The 23626-nt window shown below is 37.8% G+C and overlaps 2 protein-coding genes across 2 annotated transcripts; one reads left to right on the top strand and one right to left on the bottom strand.

The window, feature by feature from the left end:
* Positions 1–1780: 1780 nt before the first annotated feature.
* CGA (glycoprotein hormones, alpha polypeptide) lies at positions 1781–17587 on the bottom strand. The gene is made up of 4 exons (XM_032651389.1): positions 17489–17587; positions 3880–3986; positions 2548–2732; positions 1781–2128 (listed from the first exon to the last, which is right to left on the bottom strand). Exons 2-4 carry the CDS (start codon positions 3977–3979, stop codon positions 2051–2053), a joined length of 363 nt encoding a protein of 120 aa, XP_032507280.1. The 5' UTR covers positions 3980–3986; positions 17489–17587; the 3' UTR covers positions 1781–2050.
* A 2971-nt stretch (positions 17588–20558) lies between these two features.
* On the top strand, positions 20559–20945 carry LOC116763787 (CD59 glycoprotein-like). The gene has a single exon (XM_032651910.1). The coding sequence runs from the start codon at positions 20574–20576 to the stop codon at positions 20943–20945; it is 372 nt and encodes a 123-aa protein (XP_032507801.1). The 5' UTR covers positions 20559–20573.
* Positions 20946–23626: the final 2681 nt, after the last annotated feature.

Raw genomic sequence — 23626 nt, 5'->3', positions numbered from 1 at the left:
CAAGCTCTCAAGACCTGACACATAGTAGATTCTCAATGAATATCTATTAAATGTTTGAATGAACCCATGAATCAGCACCATTGTTTTCTCAAATTAAGCTGTATTAGCTTTTCTCAATCTTATCTTCCAGAGAATCCTGATATCTCTGAATCTCCATGATCTAATCATGGGCCAGCACTTACTAGACATTAAATAAATGTATAGTAAATAAATGAATGAACAAGTTAAGTAATGTGTGTGCATTTCAGTGTTTCTTTAAAAATACATGCACTCATTTAAATTTTTCACCCAGACACCTGGTGTGTTTACCTACCTGTTAGAAATTGGGTTTTCATTCAGAAATGGAATCTGACAAATTGGTGATGAGTGAATTTTTTTTTTTTGAAAGTGTTATCTGTGACCAGTGTGATTTTTTTTTTTTTTAATTTCAGGCTCCCTTAGGAGTTGAAATTTTGGGTGGCTTTGATCTCTACCATAGCTAATCTAATTTAATGGGTAAGAACCATGATCTATCTCTGTTTATAAGTATAAATGCTCAATAAATGTGACTTTGAAGCATGGCAGTACTCTTAAGCATTTGGACAGAGCTAAGTGAAAGTGTTTGTTCCTCCTAGCCCACAGTGAGTGCTCAGTGAATTCTTTGCTTGTCATTTGTTCATTCCCATCAGGATCTGGACATGGAATGTAAGAGGATGATATCCTTACCTTAGCCTCTGTTTGGTTACAACCTGGCTGCCAGGAACTAATAAGATGCTTTTGTTTTTTTTTTTTTTTTTTTGGTCAGGCATAAGCCAGTGGATAGAAACTTCAGGCTGGGGATGATTTTGTCTTTACCAAACCCTAGAGCAGTGTTCTTCCTTTTTTTTTTTTTTTTTTTCCTGATTGAAAACTTCTACCAGTAAAAAAGTTTCTGACCAAACATCCTCAATATCTGCATATTTATTTATTGATAAATTTTGTACATGCATGACCATACTAATGTATCTGTACTTCTATAAAACTCATCCAAATGGTCATCTAAAGGGCTAATGTGAAAATGAATAGAAATAGAAGTTATATTTTCTTCCTTCGCCCCAATGGATTGTCTCATAACTAGCACACTGGCCGAAGGACTCACCATTTGCTCTGGAAGGCTTAGTGGGAACAAGATTCTCCAGTGTCGGGTCACTGAGTATGTAGGGGCCCACACTGGCTCACTCCCTCCCATTAATCCTATTAAAAGTAACTGGCTTATAAAAAGAAATGAAATTGAGCTATTTGTAATGAGGTGGATAGACCTAGAGTCTGTCATACAGAGTGAAGTAAGTCAGAAAGAGAAAGACAAATACCATATGCTAACACATATATATGGAATTTAAGAAAAAAAAATGTCATGAAGAACCTAAGGGTAAGACAGGAATAAAGACACAGACCTACTAGAGCATGGACTTGAGGATATGGGGAGGGGGAAGGGTAAGCTGTGACAAAGTGAGAGAGTGGCATGGACATATATACACCACCAAACATAAAATGGATAGCTAGTGGGAAGCAGCCGCATAGCACAGGGAGATCAGCTCGGTGCTTTCTGACCACCTGGAGGGGTGGGATAGGGAGGGTGGGAGGGAGGGAGACGCAAGAGGGAAGAGATATGGGAACATATGTATATGTATAACTGATTCACTTTGTTATATAGCAGAAACTAACACACCATTGTAAAGCAATTATACTCCAATAAAGATGTAAAAAAAAAAAAGTAACTGGCTTGAAACTTTTCAGAAAAAATTAGAATTCAGTGGTAGAATGATGATTTAAAAGACTTTATTTCTAGCGGAACCAGCTTTTTATGGTCATGCTAAATGCTGTATTTCATTCCAAATGAAAAGAACAAGACTGCCAATTATACTGTAGGATAAAGAGAAAGGCAATAAAGCTGCAGTATATTCTTAAAGCGTGTAAAACATGGTACGGTCAGGAAAAGGAGGGTTTTATCTTGCAAAGTCATAAACACTGAACAAATTAATGTTCCACTCCAGGAAATCAGCAGTCATCAACACGGCCCTTTGCAAACTCTTTAAGATTTGTGATAATAACAAGTACTGCAGTGGCACTCAGTGTGATTCTCCACTCTGGCATTTCCCATCACTGTAGCCTAAGGAGGAAGGGGAAAAGACGACAGATATAGATAGATAGATAGGTGGGCAAAACTGAAAACTGTTAAATAAAATGGACTCTAGCCAGCTGAATTAAATAGATGCTTGCTATATTTGCATATTCTCCTTTTCAGCTGATATTTTCACTCTGAAAGCTTAGGTTTGCACTAAGTATTCTATACTCTCTCCCAACCTGCCCCTCATCACCTCTACCCCTATGCTCTTCATTCAGAATAAATCCAGCCTGTGCCCACAAGGTTGCTGACTCTTTTGAGTAAAGGGGACAAATGCAGCCCTTCACTCTACAAATAAAGCATGGGTCATCAGATACCTCTGGCATTAAACCCCATGGATGTGCTCTGAGGACATTTCTCTGGTTGAACTGTTAGAAAGTTTCTGGGGCCCTTTCAGTTCTCACCTTGGTAAATGCTTTGGCCACACAGCATGTGGCTTCTGAGGTGATGTTCTTTGGGACCAACATTGTCTTCTTGGACCTCGCTGGAGTGGGGTATGCTCTGGAGAAGCAGCAGCCCATGCATTGATAGATTGGGGCACCCAACTTGGAGAAGTATTTGTTTTCCTTTAACTTGCATTCTGGGCAGCCTATCACCAGAAAAAAAGAAAGAAAAAAAGGCAAAGAGTAAAATAATCCAAAAATAATTTTAAAAGAAACTATACATTTTTCCTTATTATGGGACAGCAAATATTTTTATCTATTGGAAATCAAAAGAAATTAAATAAATAAATAAATATTGGGTTGACCCAAAAGTTCATCGGGTTCTTCTGTAACATGGAAAACCCAGACGAACTTTCGGCCAACCCAATACTTTTGGGCTGTATGTTCATCTTCAGACACGATATCTATTTGTACCGACTACAGTTATTTTCATGGGAAAACGATTTTTGCAGATATGCATGGGAAATCTCAGTAGCAATAGTTTCTCTTTCTTTAAGTATGACTTCTCAATTCCAGTGCTGATAGTATGTCTATAGGGAATGCAAAACTTGACAGATGAAAACACCATGTCATCCAAAAGAAGGATTTTGCCCAGAGGCAAAATATTTTCCCATTTAGAATCTGCTATTGTTTTTGCCCCATAGCAACTCCAAATACTGACAAAGAAAAGCATGTGTCAGAATTAAGAAAGCATGGTGAGTGGCACAGCCTGATATGAGATCAGGCATCTGCACTTGGGAACAGGGGTTAAAATATTATCACTTGTCTAGAGAAAAACCATCACCAATAGTAGCTCACAATTTCATAGCAGATGGAATTATATCAGCTACTATATGAGATTTTTCGGAAAGTACAGCAAAACAAATTTACTGCATAAAATCATTTTGTTTTCTCAATTGTTAACTGATTTGAAAATTCATCTACAAAGGCAATGTTAAAATCCTCCCAAATCTTCTGGGAGACATGTAAAAAACAGAAAAAAAGTCAACTAGCTAGACTGAATAAGGAGCACTTTCTGCTTGTAAAACTCAGATAAAGAATAATCAGGAATCTATTTCAGATGGAAATGTACAGGCTGCTATTTAAATGGACATGTAAGATATCATTTTCACTGTACATTTTTGGAACCTAGTTTAATTTTATTTTCACAGTCTAAAAGTGCCTAGATAGATATCCAACAGCAAAGATTTATCACATTTGAAAAGGAGGTAGAAATGTAATTAATGGAGTTATTGATGTACATCTAGAAATGTGTGCTTTCTTGTTACTGCAAACCCAAGTTTGGTCACACACCCTGCATTGTAAACTCTCCATCAGGAAAGGAATAGAGAATTTGCAGAAACACAGACAATGTGGCCAGAATGACAGCTGCATATTTTCTGTAGTAATCCATGGCTCTTCTGCAAAACAGACATGGGAAAAAAGTTACTATAAAATTGGCTTAACAGGCATAACAACAACCAGTAATTTTAATATTAATAGTAATAGTCATCAGTGTCTTGACCCCTCTGTTTACAGCTCCCAATACACTCTAAAGCCATGTATAAAAAAAGCACTTTCTCTTTTGGAAAGAGGTAGAGAATTGACTCTTCCTACTTCTCACATCAACCAGTAGAATCAGGTATAATGATAACAACAAGAAGTTCTCTTTTTAAAATCTTAACATCCTGTTAAGAAGCTTTAATGTCCTTATTTATGAAACATGAAATTTCAACTAGATAATATCTAAGGATATCTATATGAGTGGGTGGATGGATGGATACATAGACAGACAGATAGATAGATAGATAAGCTTATATAAGATATATAAAATATACAACATTTGAGCCCATCCTTCCCATCTCTACATTCCCAGGTGGGAAAACAGAAAGAAAGGATAATATCTCTCCTGCTTTTTATTCACTGTCGGTAGCTGGGCTGTAAGGCTAGTTATCAGTGTGCAAAGTAAATGCTACCCCAGCAATGTGGCAAGAGTAGACAGCAGGTAGTATCAATCAAAGTTCTCCTAAATCCACTTCCTGACTTATTTATACCTGTAGATACAGCTTTACCTAAGCATTCTGAGTACATGAGATCAGGTTATGCAAGGTCAGCTGAGTGATTGACCATTTATCCAGGCATTGACCTCACCGCATTTAAGAACTGGGTTTTATCCCTACATGTTCTAGAAAAATCTCATGTAAGATAAAAGGGACAAAAAATTTTTAATAGATCTTTATTGGAGTATAATTGCTTCACAGTACTGTGTTAGTTTCTGTTGTACACCAAAGTGAATCAGCCATATGCATACATATGTCCCCATATCCCCTCCCTCTTGAGCCTCCCTCCCACCTTCCCTATCCCACCCCTCTAGGTCATCGCAAAGCACCGAGCTGATCTCCCTGTGCTATGCTGCTGCTTCCCACTAACTAACTATTTTACATTCAGTAGTGTATACATGTCAATGCTACTCTCACTTTGCCCCAGCTTCCCCCTCCCACCCCGTGTCCTCAAGTCCATTCTCTATGTCTACATCTTTATTCCTGCCCTGCAACTAGGTTCATCAGTACCATTTGTTTTTTTTTAGATTCCATATATATGCGTTAACATACGTTATTTGTTTTTCTCTTTCTGACTTCACTCTGTATGACAGACTCTAGGTCCATCCACCTCACTACAAATAACTCAATTTCATTTCTTTTTATGGCTGAGTAATATTCCATTGTATATATGTGAAAGGGACAGATTTTTATCCCTATTTTTAAACTGCTTATGTTCAAACCATGAAAGATAACAGAGACAGAGAATTAATTACCAATGAGAAGACAATTCAGAACATTTAAAGAATTAACACCAATTTTACAGAGTCACTTTCATAAAATAGAAGAGAAGGGAACAGTTCCCAACTCAGTTTATGAGGCCAGGATTACCCTGACACCAAAACCAGACAAATACGGAACAAAAAAAAGAAAACAAGAGACTGGTATATCTCATGAAATTAGATGCAAAAATCCAAAACAAAATAATAGCAAATTGAACCCCATAATGTATAAGAAGAATTATTCAACACAACCAACTGAAAATAATTCACAGTATTCAATATTTGAAAATCACTTAATTGTAATCCACTATATCAAAAGAATAAAGAAAAATCATATGATTATATCAATCAACACAGGAAAGCATTTGAAAGCATCTAGTACTCTTTCATGATAAAAACTCTCATCAAACAAGAACCAAAAGGGTTTTCTCAACTTGATAAAGAGCATTTACAAAAACCTACAGATAACATCACACTTAATAGTGAAAAACCAAGTGCTTTCCCCTTCAGATCAGGAACATGGCAAGGATGTCCACCTCACACTCTTATTCAATATAGTGCTGGACATTCTGGCCAGCACAATATGGCAAGAAAAAGAAATTAAGGCACACAAATTTAAAATGAAGAAGTAAAACTATCCCTATTTATAGATGATATGATCATCTACATTAAAAAAAAAAAGCAAAACAGGGAACCTACAAAAAATGTTCTGGAACTAATTAGTGAGCTCAGCAAGATTGCATGACAAAAACAACACATAAAAATCAACTACATTTCTATATACTAAAAACAATAATGTGGAAACAAATTAAAAACACAATACTATTTATAATCGCTCCAAAGAAAATAAAATACGTATAAATCTAACAAAATATGGACAGGACTTGTACACTGAAAATTACAAAATACTGATGAAGTAAATTAAAGACCTAAATAAACAGAGAGACATATCATGTGCATGGATTGGAAGACTCAACATGGTAAATACATCAATTCTCTCCAAATTGATTTCTATGTTTAATGAAATACCTATCAAAATCCTAGCACAGCTTTTGTAGACACAGAGAAGTTTACGACTAGGATCTAGAATAGCTAAAACAATTTTAGAAACAAAGTGGGAGGAACCAGTCTTCCCAGTGTTGTCTTATTCTATAACTACAATAATAAAACAGCATGATATTAGCAGAGGGATACACAGACCAGTGGAACAGAATAGAGAACCAAAAAATATGCCCAGCTGGCTTTTGACAAAGATGCCAAAGCAATTTAACAGAGGATTTCAACTTTTTCAATAATGGCTGCTATAACAATTGGACATCCATAGGCAAAATAAATACAAAAACAGAACAAAACAAACATATAAACAAACACCTTAATGTAAATCTCATACCTTATATGAAAATTAATTCAAAATGGATCATCGACTTAACTGTAAAATGTGAAAGTATAAAATTTTTAGGAAAAAATTGGGAAGGGTGGGCAGGGGCTAGGTGAATAGTTTTTAGAGTTGACAATGAAATACATAAAAGGAAAAAATGATAAATTAGACCTCATCCAAATTATGGGTTAATCCTCAAAGAGGATGAAAATACAAGATACGGACTTAGAGAAAATGTTTGCAAGCCATATGTCTAACAGAGGACTAGTATCTGGAATATATAAAGAACTCTCAAAACTCAATTTAAAAAATCCAGTTGAAAAATGGGCATTGCACTGGAGAAGATATATAGATGGCAAGTAAGCACATTTAATGTATTCTACATCAACCATTAGGGACATGCAAATTAAAACCACAATGAGATATTATATAACTATCAGCTAGCTAACATAAAAATAACACCAAATGGATGCAGAGAAACAGGATAATTCAGACGTTTCTGGTGGAAATATAAAACGGTACAGCCCTCTGGAAAATAGTTTGGAAGTTTCTTATAAAACTGAACATGTAGTTACCATATAACCCAGCAGTTGTACTTGGGCATTTATCTCAGAGAAATGAAAACTATGTTCAACTAAAACGTATATAAAGGGTCATAGCATCTTTATTTATAATAGCCCCAAACTGGAAATGGTCCAAATGCCCAACAGCAGAGGAATGATTGGCTCTGCAAACAATGGTACTTCCAATACCAGATTATATACTATGTAACAAGAAATAGGAACATGTTATTGATACGCATGCAACTTGGATGGATCTCAAGGGTATCCTGCTGAGTGAAGGTTGCATTCTGTGTGATTCCATTTATATAACGCTCTTGAATTGATAGAATTATAGAGATGCTACATTAGCAGTTTCAAGGAGTTAGTATGTGGGGAGGAAGTTGAGGGGAGTAAGTAAATGTGGCTATACAAAGATAGAACCGGGAGCCTTGTGGTGATGGAACAGTTCTTTATCTTGATTGTGATAGTGTCACAATCTAACATGGGATGGAATTGCACAGAAACACACACATACACAAAATACTAGTGAAATCCAAATAAACTCTGTGGGTTGTACCAATGTCAATTTCCTGGTTTTCCCCTTGTACTATAGTTTTGGAAGGTATTGTCATTGAGGGAACTAGCTAAAGGATACTCAGGACTTGCCTGTACATTTTTTGGGCCGTGGTGCGGGGCAACTTCCTCTAAATCTATAATTTATCAAAACCAAAATTTCTTTTAAAAAAATTTCAGAATGAGATTTATAATTCCATGTGATTCAAAACCTGTGGTTATTTTTCATGTAGACTGACATGATAAGACCATGTTTTTCTAGATGTTTATATCAACCCATGTATCTTGTAAGAATAATTTGTCAGACAGTAGAACCAACAGTTTATAATACAGAAAACAGACTGTTTACGTGTAGGTAAGGCTAAAACATATGTACGTCATTATTTCTACCTGATTTATATACTTATACACAAGTAATTATGGGTTTTATTTATCTTCACCCATAATTAACACTGAATAAATATTGTCCTAAGTCAGTGGCTCTCAAAGTGAGATCTGGGGACCCTAAACACTTTTAGTGGGTCTGTGAGGTCAAAATTATTTTCATAATAATACTAAGATGCTGTTTGGATTTTTCACTCTCATCCCCTCATGAGTGTTCAGACAAATTTTCTAGAGGCTACATGACATGTGATATTGCAACAGATTGAATAAAGAAGCACCTGAGAATGTAGCTGTGTTCTATTAGCCCAGTACTTTTTAAATTTTCAAAAAGAGGGAATTCCCTGGTGGTCCAGTGGTTGGGACTTGACGCTTTCACTGCCATGACCTCAGGTTCAGTCCCTGGTTGGGGGACTGAAGATCTCCACAAGCCTCAGGATGTGGCCAAAAAAAAAAAAAAAAAATTGCAAAAAGGTAAAACAATGCCACTCTTCTCACTGACTTTTTTTGTTTTGGAAATTGTCATTTTTTATAAATATATTGTATTTGTGTTAACATGTGATGGGTTTGTAATTGTTGTTTTTAAAGGAATAAATATTTCTGGGAATTCCCTGGCAGTCCAGTTCTTGGTGCTTTCACTGCTGAGGGCCTGGGTTCAATCGCTGGTCAGGGAAATAAGATCCCACAAGCCATGTGGCCAAAAAAAAAGAATAAATATTTTAAAACTTTTTCCAACATAATTTCTATATCAGTAACTATTGATAAATATAAATTCACTAAAAATATTCTTTGAGCGCTTCGATAATCTTTAAGATCATAAACAGATTCTAAGAGCTGAAATTTGAGAACCACTTCTTAAGTGATATACAAAGCCACAAGGAAAATTTCAGAATTGAAACTGGTTTCCTTTTTAAATTAGTATCATTTTTGTGCTTTGATATTGCAGCTCATATATTACGAAAATTCAGCATTATGCAGTGAACAATTATATCAGAATTAATTCAGAGAGAAGCATTTATAACAAGATTGCAGAAAGTGAGAGCATGAAACGGATGCATATTTTAGGATTTGCTTTATGATAAAGTGAAGAGAAGATTGAAAAAGCAGAACCAAAGTCACCATTCCTTTAGCTTTCAATAACAGAAACGGCTTTGTCTTTATTTTAAAAAGGGATGAGATTAACCAAGCAGAAAGGGATTAACCCTCAAATTCTAGGTGTTTCCGAAAACATTTTAATAAATGTTTTCATCAGCCTAATCACCCTTTGGCCTTTCTGTTTTGGAATATGGAAGAAAAACATTAAGACCCAGGGCAGGAACAATAATTATGTTCAGCTGGGATTTATGCTATTTTGCAAAACATGCTCAATCTAAATCAGATGTACTAATCTCAGCCTCTTGGTATTCCGAGTGAGAACACTGCAGGCATCACAGACTCTATATATCCAGCCCTACAGTGCGCCTCCAACACCCACTCAACACACCCTCACCTCCTGCCGCCTGCCCCATCAGAATAAAATGAGGCCAAGAAAATGTGTGTATTCTCGACTTGACCTGTAAGGCCTCTCTCCCCCTTCTCAGCCATCCACCTCAGAGTTTTTTAAGGAGCTGCCCAGCCACCAGCTTCATTGTGAAGGTTTCATCCAAGCCCAAAGGGAGAATAAATAACTCTCCACTGCATTTATCCATCACTTTGCTTATAATTCTTAGATGAAGTTCCACAGTCTGTCCTGAACTCTAGCTAGTTATATACCTGTTTGTCTTTCCATCCATGTAAAGCTTCTTAAGGGTAGAAACTGTGCCCCTCTAACCCACCCCCATCCTAGCACAAGGTCTTGCACAGAGTAGATGCAGTTGTGTTGCATCAGGACTTTAGAACAGTAACAGTATCAATCAAAAGTTGCTTATGTAGAGCTGTCATTCATACTGAGAAACAAGATAACTCTTGAATGACAACTTAGAATAAGTGTTTAATAAAATAAAATATTTTCAGATAATAAATTCATTAGAGATGACATATTCTCACTTAGCTATAGAATTTGTAGCTGGCTAATACATGAATGTCTAAGTGTTAAATATGCCACAGGTAAGAGCCATTTTATGCTAAGATATAAAAGTCATAAGAATTCAAAAGAAAACATTAATAAAAAGCATATATAAGAGCTTCAGTGTTTCAACTGGGTATCTGTTACTTTATATCAAACTAGGTATGTGGGCAAATTTATGTTCTTAATATAATAAGACTCTGTAAGGAAAAGATAGCATTCTTAAAAGTATTAAAGAATATTATTGCCATGATTTACTATTATTTTTTTATTTTTCATAGAAGCATAGTTGATTTATAATGTTAAATTTACTATTATTATTTAATATGTTTGCGTATTATTTATTGTGATTATATACATTAATATATAATTCATGTATTAAATGATTTATATAATAGGTAAATAGCAGTGTACCATACACACACACATATGGACATCAGTATATATCTATATATATCTCTCTCTACATATCTTGACACACCAAGTACCATACACATACACACCAACCCCATCTATCAAACAGTGTACAAAGATAGACACTACGTTTTGATGTGGGAGTGGGAAGTCATACTGCAGAATGAATTTAGACTGAGATTTTTTTTCTGGCCCGTTTTGAAAAGTACACCTGCCATAGCAGTGAAAACTTCGGGACAATGAACAATAAGGGGGCTTCTCTTTGCAGCTCCTCTGTTCTGTTTTTATCACAGAAAAAAAGTGTTTATAAGGTAAGGTGCCAGGACTAAGAAATCTATCATCCCAACCTGTCAATCCTATTACTGAAAGGCTTCAAGGCAAATTAAATATACATACACACACATATATGGATGTATGTATATATGTGTACATGCATGTATGTACACAAATATACATATATGTGTATATATATATATATATATATATACAAGATTGTTCCAAGAAGACAAGTGTTTGGTACAATGTGACATCCTGGTCTTCATTCACCTGCAAAGATGCTGCCGTTGCTCCCCCACTGCCAAAGAGTAAGGTTTTCGATTTTTCTAATTGTGGTGGTAGATGGGGTGACTCACCCATACTCTCCACACCAGGAAGCCCAACTGACTCATAGCACATTTTTGAGATGACTGGCTAGGGTAGAGGCATAATTCTTTGTTAACAAAACAGATTAAATCTAACTGATCTCTAGAGAGTTAACCTAAGGTTTCACTTCATTAGCCCCATCTAGCCCAGCCCCAAACTACCAAGAAGAAGAAAAGTAGGCAGCCTTCAGTGAAGGATCACTAATGAAAAGGACCCTTGAAAGCAAAGACTTTAATCCCCAGCACACTGCCTGGCATGAGATAGGTATGTAAGAATTGTTTGTTGAACAGAGGAGAGGCCTGTAAGTTTTAGCATCTTGCCTGGTCCAGCGAATAGCAATAGTTCAGCCTGGATGAGAGATACGAAGGTGGAGCATCGCAAGGGTAAGTGGACGTTCAGCACCCTTCATCCTTCATCCCACCAAGTCCCATGGAGCCAGTCCCCGAACAGGCTCACCTCCACGTCCCACCGAGTGGCCACTGATGTCTCCTGCTGGACGAATTTAAAGAGTCTGGGGTCAGTGATCAGGAAACTCAACTTGGAGTAGCCTTGGCTACTAGTTTTCTTTCTTCATGTCCTCTAGTTGCAGCAAGTGGGTTTTTACCCTGTTCTTGTAACATATTCTGAATCCCAGGTGGAGCAGTGAATGTCTTCTGTGATCCCATGCTCCAGCCCCCAAGCTCAGAAATCCTCCAAGTTCTCAGTTCTTCGAAGTAGACATTCAAATATTGCTCCTAGGCACTAGAGTGACCTTGAGACCCAGTATTGCATTCACTGATTGTCGAAGGATGGCTGAGAGAGAAACGGTTACTACTCCCATGATCTGTCTCAAATCCCCTCATTCATTCTTTGATATAGATAATTAATGCTTTCTCTATTTTATGAAAAGATGAGTTTTGGATGATTTGACAGTTCAACATTGTAAAGTGCAAAATTTAAGGTCCAAATTGAACATTTGAAAGATTGAAAGACTTTGAATAAGTACCTGCTACGTGCCAGGCACTGTGCCAAGTATGGGTGACACAAATATGAATAAGTTTCCTGCTCTCTGACCCAGATACAAAGGCAAGACTGTGAGTGAGAGCAATGAATGCTGTAGTAAAAGCATTCGTAGATGTTGAAACATTTGATAGGCTGGGGACAGGAAAATGGAGAGGTGAAAAACTAATGAGAATAAAGAACACATATTTCATGGGGAAGAGAAACACGACAGTAGTAAATATATATTTTACTGTTTTAACATTTGTACAGGAGCTTTGTGTATTCAGCAGTCCTCATAACTTCCCCAGCCTAATCACAGGGGTTGCAAATAGTGTATCCCCAAAGTGTCCCAGTGTCCAGAGGAAAATAAGTGACGTCACACAGTTCAGCAGCTGTATCTGGGGTGGGATTTCTGTTTATCAATTACTTAACAGTATTTTTTGGCTTCGCAAAATTCTAAAAGGGAGCCGACTTAATTTTCCAGATGAAATGAAGAGAAAGAGTGAAAAAAGGGGGTCTTAGAGGCAAAAGACGTATAAAGTACAACTTGTACAGGTATACTTTGCAAACAAACAAACAAAAAACCCCAGGGGTTTCCATAAAAACAAACAGAACAAAAGATGACCTTTAAATATTTATTTTTTAAAAAGAAAAAGAGCAGGCAGTATTTAGAAGGAAATTGAAGTGCTCATAGGATTATAAAAATTTCAATTCCTTTATGACGATTCTTGTAACAATCATATTTTGAGAAGCTTCTTAACTGACTAAATTTAAGGGGCTTAAAATAAGATGTACACTTTCTACTTTAATTGTTATTTTAAGGCACTTTACAATGTTAACATAATTATGTAATTAAAATCTTAGTTCTTCCATTACCCTTCTGGTTTTTCTAGCACATCAGCATTTTTTAAATTGTCTGCAAACTAAATCAACAAGAAATTTTGATAGGACAAACTCTATGTACCATAAAATATTGTTTTAAATGAGAAATTCAAATATCTGTAGTTTAAAAATACCCAATTTTTAAAATTAACATTATTGCAGTAATAAATTGCTATCAGGAACAAAACATTAAGTAGTGTCAACTTATCACTCAGAAAAGTAAAACATCCAAAGGCCAGAAAAGTTTTATACAGAGCATTATTATAGCAATATAAGAATCATTCTTGTAACTTTAAAAATTTGTGCATTACATTTTGTTTTTTATTTGAGCTGTTTTCGTGCAGTCTTTTGACACACCAAGTATCATTTCCATTTAAAAGCACTAGATTATGGAAACATTTAATTTACCTTAAAGTCTCTCAATAATAGAATGGACAGGCTGGGTTTGTAGATTTCTCAACCCCAGCACCTCACATTATAGCATTTTTTTCTGTGATAAAAACAAAGCAGGGAATTCCCTAGAGGTCCAGTGGTTGGGACTCCACGTTTCTACTGCAGGGCCCACGGGTTCGATCCCTGGTTGGGGAACTAAGATCCCACATGCTGTGCGGTGCAGCCAAAAATAAAAATAAATAATAGTTAAAAAAAAATAAACAGAGCAGAACTGCAAAGAGAAGCCCCTTATTGTTTATTGCCCCTGTTTTCTCTGATATGGCAGGTGTACTTCCCAAAGATGGCCACAAAAATATTCTCAGCCTACATTCACTCTGCAGTATGACCTTGCCACTTCCATATGGAAAAGTGGTGTGTCTGTCTTTGTATCCCGTTGATCTAGGCGGGCCCTATGACTACTTACACCAATAGAATAAGGCAGTCACGAGAGTGTCCCTCACACCAATACAACACTGGGGCCAGTCGTGGGAGTAGCCCTGCACTGACCTGGCAGTTTCTGCTTCCTGTGTCTTAGAAGCCAGTTGCTGTGTAAGAAGTGCTACTAGTCTGAGACCACCACACAGTAAGAAGGCTATAAGCCACGTGGACTGGCCCTGGAGAACGAGATGCCACACAGAGAAAGAGAAAGAGGCCGAGAAATAATGAATGAAGAAGCCATTTGGATGACCAGCCCAGTCGAGCCTTCAGATGACTCCAGCCCCAGCCAATATCTGATCACAAATGCATGAGAAATCCAAGTTAAGAATGGCCCAGTTGAGCCCAGTCCACCTGCAGGGCCTTGAGAGATAATTATAACTTCTTGTTTTACCCACTAAGCTTTTCAGTACTTTGATGCACAGTAATAGATAACTGGAACAACCACTGTCTCTTATAACAAAAATTTCTCCTCCAGGGTTTGAGATATGGGACGCTGGTCTTGTCTCTCCACTTTCTTCCGGTACTTTTCCTCTGTGGGGTGTGATTTATATAACACAGATTCAGTTAATCTATTAGGGAAAATCTAACAAAGTGTGAAAAAAAATTCCGAGTTAGCATTGCCCACAGTATCTGCCATACTGAATTTGGTAATAATAACTTCTACATTAAAAAGAATACCAACCATTAATTGAGCACTTGTGTGTGCTAGGTATTCTTTTGAGCACCTTGAACACATAAATATATTCAATACTCATGACAACCCTGTGAGGTATTCTTCTCATTTTGGCAGATAAAAGAATTCCAGAGGCGAAGTAACCTATACAAAGTCACAAAATTCACCACTGGCAGACCTAAGATTTTATCTTTTTTTTTTTTTTTTTTTTTCCGTACGCGGGCCTCTCACTTCTGCGGGCTCTCCCATTGCGGGGCACAGGCTCCGGACGCGCAGGCTCAGCGGCCATGGCTCACGGGCTCAGCCACTCCGCGGCATATGGGATCCTCCCGGACCGGGGCACGGACCCCTGTTCCCTGCATCGGCAGGCGAACACCCAACCACTGCGCCACCAGGGAAGCCCAGACCTAAGATTTTAGAATGTCTCTTTACAACTCCAAGATCTGAACCGCATTTTACTACACTGCCTTCAAAACTTTATATTTCACAATGAACTTCTTAAATGTTTTTATTTTCCAGGTGGTATATCCCTAAATAGAATGCTGACATCTTTTTTTTTTTAGAGTAATATTATGTTATACCAGCTCAAATATAACTTGCTCGTGTAATTTTTTATTTTGCATATTTATCTGACTTCACCTTCTTCAGAACAGCCTTAAGAAAGACATTTCATTCATATAAAGAGGCACTTTACACCTGACCAAGGCATGAGGACTAGTGTCTGATTGGCGCGGAGTGACTGGCGGGGGCCAAGCATTGGCTTTCATATCCATTTCCCTTGTTTGATTCTCTTTACACTTCTTTGGGGAAAGCACTACTATGTCACCTATCTCGTAGACTAGAAAACTACACTTGAGAGAGGTAAAAGGATTTGCCAAAGTCAACTGGAAAGTGGTCTGATCCTAAGATAGTACCCTTTCACCTATACTACCTTTATAGCCTAGAAACACACAGTTAATCCATTCTCTTTAGGGTGTTGATTTAAGCATGGATCATGATGTTACTGTTGTCTTTTCAAATTCAATTCATAATATTGCCCTTGATTCTGCTCCCGCTGTGGCCTAAGCGCCCTCTTCTCTCTCTCCTCCTCCTACCCCAGTGCACAGCGGATGCTAGAGCATTTCTATAATGTCATCTCTGAGTCTGATGAATCAAGAAATTACTGGATTATTTTGTGCAACATTATGATGGGGAATGCTGAAATGTTACACACCAAAACCAGAATTTGCAAGGATCATAAGTTGATAGCAAACTACTCTGGGATTCACAAGCTATAAAAATGGAAGTATGGTGCTATAGGTCATGCTGTTCTCAATGGAAATATCAGCTGATTCCTGTACATTTTCTCTTTGTGAAAGCTGATTATCTTGATCTACTTTTGAACAAAATGCACATATTACGTTCTAATTTTACTATTTCTGTTTCCTAGCTCTTACTTTGAGTTTTCATGTAAATTTGAGAAATGTACAAGGAAACTGAGAAACTGTTCTGGAATATAATAAATTGCTTTCCTAACACTTCACATGCTACCTTTTTCAGCAAGAAACGGTGAGAAATATGACTCAAAATTTCAACGACTCTGTTACTGCAAAAAAAAAAAAAAGAAAGAAAAGAAACCAAAACCAAAGTTAAAGAAATGAAATGAAGACACATAAACTTTTCATAAATGGTGGTTATTCTTATCATTTACAAATAATTCAAAACTATAGCAAAGTATTACAATCAATTTGGGTGACCAATATTTTGAATAATTGAGTTGATGTTAAGTAATTATTTAAAAGATATCTTCAGAAACTTAAGAATATTCCTCTGTTCTAATATAAAACATCTTTTTTGATTGAGGAGAAGATTGTAGAGCTTAGGAAACAATAGTTCCCATGAAAGTGAAATGGAGCTTCAGTATTCCTGAGGACCCACGTAGTGTCAGTTCATAATTCTTCCATGTACCCAAATCTTGTATCCTCAACATTAATAAGGAGAGACAAAGGAGCACTTTTATTTTCTAGTCCTAATTTCCTAACCAGCTGCCATTCCAAGCAGCACTGATGCAAATATAACTAAAGTTAGCAAACATTTCTAGAAACTCTCTGTGGAACAAACCAATTAGACTTAGCCAAGTGATGTAGAATTGCAAGGTCCATCAGTAATAGTGAGAAATACTACCGACTCTTATTTTTGTGGCATTCTATGAAAGAAGAAAAAGGAAACAATGTTGTTCAAGACATTTCAGTGTTACAATTCAAGTCTACCCAAGAGGGTCTATTCAAAAAATATCAGAAGCTATGGTCATTCCGCTGAACAGGTGAGCTGCTTTACCATTGACCAGTTTGAAGATGTAGTTATGTGTCATTTAAAAACTGATGACAAAACAATATCAGTAACTTACATGTCTCCTCCCTCCTCTTCCTGACCCCTGGAAGCCACTCCAAAGAATGCCTTTCAAATGACATCCAATATTTCTTGAGAAAACTTTTTAGTTACTGACAGGCACTCACACATCACAGCAGGAGACAGTTGGTTTCTGGCTTCAGTTAGATAACATCTTAGCCTGTGATCACAGACCACAATTTTGCAGACTTCCTCCCAATTCAATCATGAGTGCTGAAAAGAGACTGTGTAAATGCCTGTCTTCTTACTAAGGTTTATGCACAACCAGCTCCCTTGTATTCTCAAATATTTTACTCCTCAATTAAAATCCCCCAAATTATTTCATTCATATTACCTTCCTCTGGATTTTTTGCAGGATGTGGTCAGGGCAGTTGACTGTGGATCTGAAGAGGGATTTTAGCTTCGTCTTGTGATTTCTCAGTAACTGCTCTTAATAAAGTCCGCACCTGTCTTATATAACAGCAGAGTAATAAAAACTGCATGTTCCCACCTGCATCTAAGTCCAGGGATCAACAGTAAATTCCATCCAATGATTGAATGGTACTTTGTGTAATTACCATGACATCAATTTGATCTTATCTCGTTTCAGCCCTTCCATCATTTTTTGTTTTGAGCCATTTCCAGGTGGTGTTGACTGCAAGGTCAGCCTATGAAACAAGAGTACGCTGTTATTTTCTACATAATTTTATCAAGACTTATACACAACATCCTGAAAGTTGACACTTTCCTATAAACAGGATCCTACAAGCATTACATTTAATTAGCTAAGTACCTGATGTTTACTTAAAACAGAAGAGCTGTAAATTTCAGATGCTAGATATAGAGCATTTCTAAGCTTACAACATTACTCCAGTAGAAAACAGAAAAATAAAACATACACCTATTTAGACTTTTCTAAAATTAAATGTGCATCTGGCTTTAATAAGGATGCATGGAGAAGGCATGAGGCAATGCTGAGAAGGACTGATTGGTTCTCAATATTTGTGCCTTTCCCCCCTCATTTCATTTTTGTAAAACTCAGTTTCTTCTTAAACAGAAATTACATATGTTATGGCTTGCCAGCTGAGGAATGTTTAGCTCCAAGATTCCCAGTACATTGTCTTCCTAAAACCCACCAAGCACTTCAGGCTATGGCTGTGGCTGCGTCTATCCTGCTTTTAGGGTTGTGATCCTAAAATAGTTCAAGACTCCATTCGTTGAAGGAAGAGGGACCCCTTCCAGGGCCCAAGAGTGAGCACTTGTCTAACACTCAAAAGTGAATTGTCCCAGGAGACACACATGCTGACAAGCAAGAGACTTTCCTGGGAAGGGGCACCCAGGCAGAGAGCAGCAGGGTAAGGGAGACCATGAGAACTGCTCTGCCACGTGGCTCGCAGACTCAGGTTTTATGGTAATGGGGTTAGTTCGAGGTTGTCTCTGGCCAATCACTCTGACTCAAGGTCCTTCCTGATGGCACACGCATGGCTCAAGATTGATTTCAGCAAGAAGGATTCTAGGCGGTTGGTAGGACAATGGACTGGTGTCTCCTCTCTCCTTTTGACCTTTTGTAACGGAGAAGAACAAAGTGTGACCCCATGTTGGATCTGTTTCTTTTACTTTAACCTTTGTTTTCCGTTGCTTTTGTTACTATAATCACCAAAAGGATACTCTCTATAGCTATAAGCATACATAATGGCATGCCTTGGGGAAGGCTGACACTCTGCCTGAATGTTAAACTAAAGTGCCTTTGTTCAGCTCACAGGGAAACATCCTGACCCTGCCCACCTGAGATCGCACAACGGCTTAGGCCAAAATGGCTTCTCTTATGTCAAGAAAGCCATTCCTGGTTCTCTTTCTCTGGGGACTCCATAACTTATCTGCTTACACGATTGAAGCAGGAGGGAAGGGGGCGGGGCACCACCCTTAAAAGAATGACCTAGGGCTTCCCTGGTGGCGCAGTGGTTGAGAGTCTGCCTGCCGATGCAGGGGACACGGGTTCATGCCCCGGTCTGGGAAGATCCCACGTGCTGCGGAGCGGCTAGGCCCGTGAGCCATGGCCACTGAGCCTGCGCGTCCGGAGCCTGTGCTCCGCAGCGGGAGAGGCCACAACAGTGAGAGGCCTGCATACCGCAAAAAAAAAAAAAAAAAGAATGACTTAGTTTGAGGACACAACATAAACTGGTTAGAACCAAGTATGTGCAAGATGGCAGACGGCTGAGTCGACTTCCACTAGACCTTGAGCCTCAGTATATGTTCATTGTAACACATCAGCAAGCTAAATGACACACCCACAGGAGCCATGACAGTTCCAAGTCTGACCATAAGGTCAAAGAGTGGGTGGTGACCCAATTCCTCGAAATCCCCACCCCTTCCCCAAAATAGTTGGAATACTCCTCCCACTTAGTAGCCTGTGAAATTACCTATCCCTATAAAAACTGACAACCCCATACCCTGGGGCTGCTCTTGCCTTCTGAGATGGCACACACTCTGTCTGTGGAGTGTGTTTCTCTCTAAATAAATCCACTTCTTACCTATCACTTTGTCTCTCACTGAATTTCTTCTGCGATGAGACATCAAGAACCTGAGCTTCATTAAGTCCTGAGACCAGGTGTGTGATCTCAGTTAAAAGAACATGGGTTCAAGTCCCAGTGTGTGGGTTCAAGTCCCAGTCGGAGTTACACGGTTTCAGGATGACAAGCCAAATAGCCACCTTTACTAGGCAAAGTCCTGAAAGCATGTCATGGTACAGAGGAGGTGTCAGGAACATCTTTGCATAGCGGTATGACACAGTGAAGTACATACCAGCTATGCTAAATGCATGGATTTTTCCTAATGACGTTTTGTCATTTACATACTGAATTCTTTTTCAACATAACCACCTTTGTAAATGTTTCATATGATTAGTTGATTTGTTTTATAAAACATAATTTGATCTTTCTGATAGCAAAGTATGATTATCACAAACATTATGCTGTAATCAGAAGAACAGCTGAGGTATGTAAAATGCTTGCTTTTTCAAGTAGCTTTTGCTTCATATAATTCCAAATTCCAAATATAATTCCAAAGATATATTACGTGATTTTAAGTTTTGAAGCAATACAAGAGTATTTCCAATGAAAAGTAGGTCTTCCTCCTACCCCAAAATCCTCGCTCCCATTCTCAAAGGTATCCATTTTTAACAATTTCTTAATGTTTCCAGAAATTATCTGTGTATATAAACACATTTTCTGGGGTTTTGCTATATACAAACAGAAACATAATATACACATTGTTTAGTGTCCTACCTTCCTTCTTCTTTTTAAATCTAACAGTGTATCTTGGTGGTTTTTTCCGTATCCATATATTATGCAGATCTAGCCATACTTTTGAAATAGTACAGTAGCAGGAGTAGCCACACTGAAGCGGATGACAGGAGCCATAAGAATCTGTAGCTGGTCACAATGGGAAGCAAAGGAAGGTTCGCCCTGCTTGGGTTCCTGTTCATCCTGGCTGTCCTCTGCCATGTAGGTCACAGCCTGGAGTGCTACAGCTGTATTAACCCAGCTAATGGCTGCACTACGGTCGTCAGTTGTTCACATAATCAAGATACTTGTTTCATCGTTAAAGCCATGCCACCAAAAACTTACTACCAGTGTTGGATGTTTAACCGCTGCAGTTTCGAAGCCATTGCAAAAGCCTTAGGGGAGAAGGAGCTTCAGTACCGCTGCTGCCAGGAGAACCTGTGTAACAAAAGTGATGGGACGAGTATATCAGGGAAAACAGCTCTGCTGGGCATCCTGCTGCTGGTGGCAGTCTGGCACTTTTGTCTCTAAATCTCCAGGAGGCCCTCCAGGAGGGCTTCTCCTAAATCTCCTGTTTCTGTATATGCCTTATTTCCTGTGCGGCTGCATTCCAAAGGCTTTATATTTTCCAACTGGATCCTGTTGGGAAAGACTAAGGCTAGCTTGAGCAACTCAGATAAGAGAGAGGAACTCAGAGAGATGCTGAAGACCAGTCCTATTAGCAGAGAAGACCTGTGTGAGGGAAAAAGTTTGAGTGAAGCGCATGTGATTTGAGGAAGGTTGCATGCTTCTTACTCTGAGCTCGAGTAGGTTCTCTGCGATCCTCAGTTATTTCCCTCTGGTTCCTTGGATGTAGTTAATGTGATCAGTACTTTTTTGGGAGACTGGGGCAGGGGGCTCCTTTTCAACAGTCTCTCTCGTAAGGCATGCTTTTTTCTCGCTTTTCATGGCCCCTGTATTGCCAGGTAGGCATGATGCATGTTCCAGGTGTGGGCTTGTCAGGGACAGAGATTCTTAATGACTGTTGTATTCTCAGCTAGAAGGTGTCTGGCTGGGAAGGAGGTAAGCTTTCCGATGGCAGGGCACGGAAGCACAAGGTTTGCCTTTAGAGAGATGCCAGAGGCTGAAATCTGACTTTTCCTCTGTCCTTAAATTTTGTATTGGCTTTGCTGTCTTTCGCTAGAAAAACTCAGTAGCATAAATTAATGGTGTGTTAAACCTGTCCCTCCCACTCCCCGCCTTTTTTATTGGAATGGTAGGCTGTCTTAGCTTTGTCACACACAGTTAAAAACTAAACATTTGAATATTCTATGTTACATGTGACTTGCAGTTATTAAGTGTGCTTATTTTATTTTATTCTTTTTTTTAACATCTTTATTGGGGTATAATTGCTTTACAATGGTGTGTTAGTTTCTGCTTTATAACAAAGTGAGTCAGTTATACATATACATATGTTCCCATATCTCTTCCCTCTTGCGTCTCCCTCCCTCCCACCCTCTCTATCCCACCCCTCCAGGCGGTCACAAAGCACCGAGCTGATATCCCTGTGCTATGCTTATTTTAAATGCTACTGGTAGGAAAACTCTTCATATGTGTACGTATAATGCATGAATGGAACAGAAGGAGCCTTTGGGGTTGCGATTTGAGATTTCCAAATGACATCATGAACAGTAACAGGTCTGCGGGGATGTGTTTTACCTGCCGACATCCAGCCTGTTGGCTCCTAGCTGAGTCAGCACAGATAGTGTAAAGTACACCTGCAAGGACTATTAGCATGCTGAGGCTTTCAGAAGCGCTACCAGTTTCCTAAAAAGTGATATACCTTTTCAGGAGGGCAAAGGTTTGCCTTTTTCTTGTGGATACTGGTGAATAATTTAAGATCCAGTAGACTTAATGCCATTTGTATGCTTACAATCTTGGCTGTATTTGACAGCATAGTCCGCCTTTTGCTGATGAAAGTGGAATTCCTTGATTAAAGTTAAAAAAAAAAAACTTGTTTATGTGATCTGTTGGACAAACCAGAATGAATCTCATCAAATGCAGAAAAAAAAGGAAAAAAAAGTACAAAGTATTATGAATCATTAATTACTTAACCAGCCCTCTATTAATGATTATTTGGATTATATCCAGGTTTTTCCTACTATTACAAACAGTGCTCTAATTATCATCCTTGTTCTGGTTACGTGTACAATTATACTTCTAGGATACGCTTTTAGAAGTAGAATTGCTGGATCAGATTATGAATATTTTAAACTTGTATAGAGATTGTTCAAGCCCTCTTCTCCACACCCCCCAAAACTGACGTCATGAGATAAGTTAATTTTTGTGAAACAGGTGAAATAGAGTATCTTATTTTCATTTGCATTTATATAATTCTGAGCAAAGTTGGACATCACTTCATAAATTATAGGTCATTTATGGATTATTTGTCCATAACTGCCTCTTCAAAAATATTTCTCAAGTTGTTAATGTTATCTTTAATTTTAAGCTTAACTTTTGACTCTTTTATGATATTTTTTACCATACAATAATTCTTAGGTAGTCAAATATATCTATCTTTAACTTTTTGACTTGTTGGTTTTATGTCATGCCAATGGTACTAAAAAGAAGTATTTGTATTTTATTCTAGGGTGTATACAGCTTTATTTATTTTCAATTTAGATCTTTAATTCATCTGCAATTTATCTGGGGTTGATGAGTGAAGTAGAAATCGGCCTCTTTTTAAATCTAAACGACAAGCCAGTTAATACCAGGTAGGGATTAATCAATCCTTTTTGTCTCGACTAATCTGAAATGCTCCTAAATTCCTACATATTTTGTGGTCTAGTTTTGGGTTCTCTATTATGATTATATTAATAAAAAAATGTTCAACAAATAATAATAAATGTTTTAAATTTGTTAAGATCATTAAGTATTAGATTTAATTATTTAGTGTCTATCAAGTGTATCAATCAAAGTGCAACACCAAAGAGAAATTATTGAGGTATATTTGATTTACAATGCTGTGTTAGTTTCAGGTGTACAGCAAAGTGATTCAGTTTTATATATATGTATTCTTTTTCATATTCTTTTTCATTATAGGTTATTACAAGATATTGAATATAGTTTCCTGTATTATACAGTACATCCTTGTGGTTTATCTACTTTTTATATAGTAGTTTGTATCTGTTAATCCCAAACTCCAAATTTATCCCTTCCCCTGCCGCTTTCCC

This window comes from Phocoena sinus, chromosome 12 (genome assembly GCF_008692025.1).
Source record: "Phocoena sinus isolate mPhoSin1 chromosome 12, mPhoSin1.pri, whole genome shotgun sequence".
Lineage (NCBI taxonomy): Eukaryota > Metazoa > Chordata > Mammalia > Artiodactyla > Phocoenidae > Phocoena > Phocoena sinus.
The sequence above is the reverse complement of the archived record's forward strand: the minus strand, read 5'-3'. Positions and strand labels throughout refer to the sequence as shown.

Bases quoted from the DNA above. Each gene is read 5' to 3' on its own strand.
- CGA (XM_032651389.1), bottom strand. From the start codon at position 3,979: ATGGATTACTACAGAAAATATGCAGCTGTCATTCTGGCCACATTGTCT. The intron at 2,733-3,879 runs GTGTGTGACCAA...TTCTGGTGATAG, and splicing joins TGGAGAGTTTACAATGCAGG to GCTGCCCAGAATGCAAGTTA. The intron at 2,129-2,547 runs GTGAGAACTGAA...CTTCCTCCTTAG, and splicing joins TGGCCAAAGCATTTACCAAG to GCTACAGTGATGGGAAATGC.
- LOC116763787 (XM_032651910.1), top strand. From the start codon at position 20,574: ATGGGAAGCAAAGGAAGGTTCGCCCTGCTTGGGTTCCTGTTCATCCTG.